We start from the raw sequence: 6,189 nt of genomic DNA, 5'->3' as shown, positions 1-6,189 counted from the left end.
TGTATTGTCTGTTCATTTCCGGTGTTCCATAGCAGTGGGGTGTCACATTTATTGAAAAGTTTAGCCTCCTATGAAAGATGTTATTTTCCACCCGTGTCAGGGTAATTTTTTTGGGATCCATCGGTGGGAAAAGATCAAAGAAGGAAGGAGGAAGAGAGGGAAGAGTTGAGGATGAGAGGGTAGCACAGTGGATAAGGATCCTTGTTGTTAAGATGGGAAGTCCAATCGGCTATGTGAAGGTAATAATGATATGATCTTATGTCTGTTGTATCATGACAAGATTGTATCTTGAAGACAGGACACAACAATGCTTATAGTATTATTTGTTTTAAGTAACGTGTATAATTATGTAGTTATAGTTATATTAAGCAATCATACTGCAGAGGCTTCTTCAAGAAGACATCTCCCGACTCTGGCAATCCCTCAAGACTGCGTGGCAAAGACCCTTATCCACGGCATCATCGCCTCCCGTCTGGATTACTGCAACAGAGTCCGGTCGGGTTACCCAGCAAAGCCCTGGACATGCTCCAGGGTGTGCAGAACTCAGCGGCCAGGGTCCTCAGCCATACCCTGGCACCACATCAACCCCAACCTCATCCATCTCAACTGGCTCTCGGTCAAGTCCTGCATCTCCTGCAAATTTACTCCCCCTCAATCACAAAAAGCCCTCCATGCTGTTGCCTCCCAGTAGCTATCAGATCTGCTTCAACCCCGTCCCGGGATCTGGAGTCCTCAGACACAGGCCTGCTCACTGCCCCCCTCAAAAACCTGATGGCTACATGGGGACAGAGCCTTCAGTGTGGCAGCCCCCACGGTGGCCCACCCCCTGGAACCCTCTACCGGTTAAGATCCCCAATGCTGCGTCTTTGGAAACCTTTTGACAATTGTAACGGGTTGGAAAGAGTAAGCGCAGGCAGAGTTGTCGTCCCTCAGCGGGAGATCGTTTTATTGACTTTTGAAACCGAACACAAATACTGAAACTATAACCAAGGTGCTTCCAGAGTCATCTCCTTGTGTGATCTCCACCCGTTGTGGATCTCTCTGGTCCGTTCTCTCCTGGATTCCTTCCCCTACTACAACACAAAGCAGGCACATAAGTACAAACACTCCTTGATTGGCCTGAGTGCTGACACCTGGTCGCACTCAGGTCCAATCCCCCCAGCCAATCCGGTGCGCTCCCAACTTGCCCATACTCCCCCTGCAGGCCAGACGTCGCACGTCCCCCCACAACAATATTTTAAAAAGTAGCTTTTCAGCAAGACCAATTACATTTTTTGTTCATTTTTGCAATCCTCTGCAATCCTTGCCCTCATGGTTTTCTGTTCCTGTATGAAGGATGCTAAGCGTCCTTTGGTCACTGGAATTGCACTATATAATTTTTTTTAAGTTATAAAGTAATTCATATTATTATTAATATTGGATTCTAATTTAGTAAGGAAGGATTAGATGCCCTATCGTTTTCATATGTTTTCTACACACAGGCATCATCAGTTTCGGTGTAGCCCTGGAAAGCAACCGATGGAAAATACAAACCAATAATTCTAACAGCTCATGATCAAGGTAAATTATATAAAAAGGCATCATCAGTTTCGGTGTAGCCCTGGAAAGTAACAGATTGAAAAACATAGACCGATCATTATAACAGCTCATAATCCAAGTAAATCTCAACGGTAAACGCAATAAACTGTATTTTAAGTAGTTGCGTTATATGTAAGTGGAATGCCAAGAAGCAGAAGGTTGCACATGCTGCAAAAATGTAACGCAAGATGAAGTGGCTCGATGAGCAGAAACCTCGGGGGCGGAAACAGGGCGGGATTTTCGAAACATAATTCAGGTTCAGAGCTCACGAAATCATCACAGCAAAGGAGAAAAACAAGTAAATCGTCTATGAATGTCTCACGTTTTATTGTAATGCGCAGTATATATGATTTGGATAGGAAACGTTAGAAACGTTACCAGATCGCTGCTTTGTAACATAACGTCGTTTATGAACGTTCTAACATGTTTATGTCCGTATTTCAAACATCGCTCGTTTATTTAAGCCGACTGTCGATATACATATTTGCGGTTATTTGTCTACAAATGTCTCTTTCGCCCATTCACAGGAACATGAGCGACCTGGAAGATATCGGCCGTCACATGAATGACAGAATTTCATCTCTATGGCGCACGTTGGATCTTTCAGTTGTTGGTAGTTAACATTAACATTGATACAGCTGACGTAATATCATTTTCTTACCACCATCACTGTTCATACCTGGAAAATATTTTTTTGATCACATGTGTTTTCCACTCCGTCTCACTAGTGCCTCAACTACCCCAAAGTAATATTAAAAAGTTGATTCAAGAAGTATTAACCATAGAAGGCCTTTACCATGAGTTTGAGAAAAGTGTGGATCGCCAGAATGAGCAACTGAAATGTCTTCAAGTACGGTTTTATCATATTTTACATGTATATCGCCAGTTTATGAATCCCTCCCTATAACAATTGACTTGATGAACTAATGTCTATATGTTTTAGGAATTTGTGGGGTCCTTCCAACATGATTGCGAATCATTGCAACACCTTAAGGACAATGTTCCTATGCACATGCCCAACAGGTATGCTTGATTTATAGTATGGAATGCAGGTAGCACAACTTCCATTTCCTTGTGTATAATATAGATCTGTATCCTAGCCTTTGGCTGATGTTATTTGTTCATTGGTGATTTCTCAGGGAAAATGAACCTTCTCCAAATCAGAACATTCCAGCCGAGACCCAACCCAGCCAGCAAGGAAATCCCTGCAAAAAGATCCAAGTCAAACAAATGGAGTTTGTTACAATGCTGGAGTTTGAAAACATCCCTCAGTAAGTGGCCTCAACAGTTTAATCGGACATTAAATTTGATATGCACCAACTGCAGCCTTTTAGCCTGACCTCGCCAGATCAATTTGCAAATGCACATTAGTCTGGAATCTCTCAGTTCATTTTCAATTTCCAAGGAAAGTTTATCAAAGGCTACAGACCAAAAAGCCTCTGGACACAATTGGATAGACCTACAACCTATCAGAGCAGCAAAACGTAACGACACGTTAGCTGAAGCCACCGTGGTTGTATGAAAAAGACCACAAGGGTGTCCCATAGGGCGCTCCCATTTAGTCATCGTCTATTATATCGGCCATAATAGATCAACTGTTGGGATTTGCACGAACCGTGCCAGGTCTGCTGGCAATCGCTCTGAATGGGAGGTAGGCCAGATGCAGATGGCAGAGAAAATAAAACGGCTTGCACATACATATCGTTCCCAGGCTAGCAGCCTTTCCCAATAACCTTAAATACAGGACATTCTTTAATTGTTGGTGGCAGTGTTTGTTTGTATGATAAACAGAATATCAGTGAAATCCACATGTCTGAACTGGATCTAAGTAAATGCTAGAGGTCATCGTATAAAATCCTATACCTTCCGCTCAAAAAAGAAATCCCCCTACCAGAGTAGCTTTTGATGGGAAAGGGATTTTCAACCATGAGGCAAAGACTAAGAGTAATCATGAGTCCAGTTTGACTAAACGCAGACATAAATTCAATTTTTTTTCGTTTGACATTTTCACAATTTGTACAACACAATATTGATGAACATGATAATAATCCAAAATGTCAGCCTATTTCAGTCCTAATTCTCTTAGTTGCGAAGTGATCATCTTAGCCAACACCAGGGTGATAAAAGGTGGATGCACGGACTAAATGATGCTCCACAGGTACATGAAGGGGCGGTTGACGTACGAGCAGCTCAACACGGCGGTGCGTAAAGTCAACGAGGCGGTGAGTGGGAAGTACAAGATCACGCGGCAGTCGACCAAGAGCCTCAACAACAACACACGCAAACTCTACCAGCGCTTCAAGGATGAAGAAACCAAAGACACAAAAGGTACACTTGGCACAATGGCCTTGTTAGCTCTTAATGGGCTGAACAACAGTGTCTTTTCAAATGAGTGTTATTATATAGTACTTTTTGATAGATAATCATGAGGACTGCTGAAGTTGTTCTTTAGTTAATATACAGTTATTCTTTACATTTTGTATTTAATTTGTGCATTGTATGGGATAATCTCTTCAAAAGACAACTGAAATGTGTGTTGCTCTGTACCTCATGCGTGTTTTGCGTTGTGCCAACGGCAGGTCGGTTTTTCGTGGTACAGGAAGACCTCCTTGAGTTCAGCCAGATAAAGATGGACAAGAGGTTCCAGGGCATCCTGAGTATGCTGCGGCACTGCCGTCGCCTGCGAGATATGCGTGGAGGCAGTATCACACGCTACTTTATCTTGTAGAAAGTCTGCTTGACATGTGATTTAGCATACACATCACATACAATCTTTAGAGTTGTTTAGGAATTCACATCAGAGTTGAAGGATTGTTTTGAAAAGAATCTTTTTAGAGATATTTCCAACATTGCTTTTCAATACAAACAGGAAGAGTATTCAAAGCTTTGAGATTAATAAAACAACTTTTTCCCACTTCAATCTATATAAATGTGTTTTTCAATTTAAGAAATGTTTAATAATTAAACTACTGCATCAAATGTTTGGTTTTATTGCTGTTTTGTTATTTTTGTTTTTTGCTGCATGGTTGACTCTGCCGTTAGTGTGTCAATGTGTGTGTTAACCGATGAAAGTCGCTTTGGATAAAAGCGTCTGCTAAATGCCCTAATTGTAATTGTAATTGGATTGCTGTTTTATATAGCTTGTGTTGAGGGTGGCTGTTGAGCATTCCTGATTGTATGCTGACCCAAAATATTTAGAGGCAATATTGTATTTGGATCATTGCAAAATATTAAGTATAAGCTTGAATAATTGTAAGAAGGAAAAACAGCTCATTCAAACAGCCAAGTTGAAAGCTGTTGAAGTCTAACCCTGCTGGCCGGTCCTGGTTCTGCTATGTACATGGCTCAAGTTGAGCAGAGGGTGCAGCCTTTAGGCAGACCATTTTCCATAAATGTACTTTCTCTAATGTATTATTTGCTGGTCTGACTGGCCATTTATTATTCACAAATTGTGTTTCTGGAAACCGTGGAGATTTGGGTCATAAAGTGCAAGGACTGTTTTCTATAAGTAATGCACAGGTGTTAACAGACTGTTGGGGATTTGCATTTACTTTGTCAGCATATATGAGCATGTAACATTTCTCTTGAAAGGGGTGATGTCAATCTGCAAGATTGTTTGTGTATCCTAATACGTTTAGCTATGCTGATATCTGAAAGTGAGTTATGGACTAGTGTTGTGTAAGGACACTATATAACAGGAGATGGGACTAAACTAATGGAGTAGAAGGGGTGCCGTCGCGATCGACTGCCACCCTCTGGCAGAAGTTAACAGCTCCAATCTACTGCCGCATCTGACTCCCGTGATTGTTACCGCCTAGGCCTACTTATAACAATTTGGAATTGGTTTATTTCAAATTAAAAGACTATATTCTTAATTATGTGACTAATAATAGGCCTATAGACGTTTCTATAGGTAAAATGCAAAGGGCTTTTTATGGCCTTGTAATTAAAATGTAGAAATATAAATGATTAGGCCAATGTACAGAAATTAGATATACAAAAAAAAACTTGCATTGGCTGCATTTCCTTACTATGTTCCAGTACCCAAGAACGGTTCCAAAGAAGGCGTTCACCTTAAAAATAAAAAATAAAAACATACAAATTATATAAAGTGTCTTCTAATAGAAAAAAAAAGAATAATATTTATGAAATATTTTAACTTTAAACGGGTCAAATGTATCCCGAACAAATTCGAGGGTTATGTGTGTGAAAATCATAATGCAATTCGGGAACTAGGAACTTGGGGAACTTAAAACCCTTGGAACAAAGACATACTCATTAACTTACAGTCCTTCCTGTCTGACTGTCACACTGTCAAATTGTCTGTCTCAAGAAGGAACTGCCTCTGGCTTTTCGAGAGAGGAGATTTAAATTACCGCAGAGAGCATCAACATGGACGAAGTCAGAGGGATGGCCACACATTTGGGATAGCGGGTGACGGTCTGGTCGGAGTAGGTGGCGGAATATTGGGCGGCGCAAAAATGATCCAGTTGCAGTCGTCTCCGATGTTCCTGATGTAGCAGCAGCGGCCGTCGTCGTTGCAGGACATGTCCATCAACTCATCGGCTGGATTTGTTTACTCAACTATAGACGACTTGACATATGTTGACG

General features: G+C 41.3%; 1 protein-coding gene across 3 annotated transcripts; it reads left to right on the top strand.

The window, feature by feature from the left end:
- The first annotated feature begins 1,493 nt into the window (after positions 1-1,493).
- Positions 1,494-4,580, top strand: LOC130388664 (spindle and kinetochore-associated protein 1-like). Of its 3 annotated transcripts, none has more exons than XM_056598114.1 (7): positions 1,494-1,560; positions 2,106-2,191; positions 2,307-2,428; positions 2,522-2,601; positions 2,718-2,849; positions 3,737-3,906; positions 4,158-4,579. In XM_056598114.1, exons 2-7 carry the CDS (start codon positions 2,110-2,112, stop codon positions 4,304-4,306), a joined length of 735 nt encoding a protein of 244 aa, XP_056454089.1. In that variant the 5' UTR covers positions 1,494-1,560; positions 2,106-2,109; the 3' UTR covers positions 4,307-4,579. The 3 variants fall into 3 exon arrangements, with proteins under 3 accessions (XP_056454089.1, XP_056454088.1, XP_056454087.1); XM_056598113.1 differs by lacking the exon at positions 1,494-1,560 and adding an exon at positions 1,787-1,876; XM_056598112.1 differs by lacking the exon at positions 1,494-1,560 and adding an exon at positions 1,868-1,908 and having other exon boundaries at positions 4,158-4,580.
- The last annotated feature ends 1,609 nt before the right edge of the window (positions 4,581-6,189 follow it).

Source organism: Gadus chalcogrammus, chromosome 9, assembly GCF_026213295.1.
Source record: "Gadus chalcogrammus isolate NIFS_2021 chromosome 9, NIFS_Gcha_1.0, whole genome shotgun sequence".
In the NCBI taxonomy this organism is placed as follows: Eukaryota; Metazoa; Chordata; class Actinopteri; order Gadiformes; family Gadidae; genus Gadus; species Gadus chalcogrammus.
Note: the sequence above shows the minus strand (reverse complement) of the source record. Positions and strands in the feature narration are given on the sequence as shown.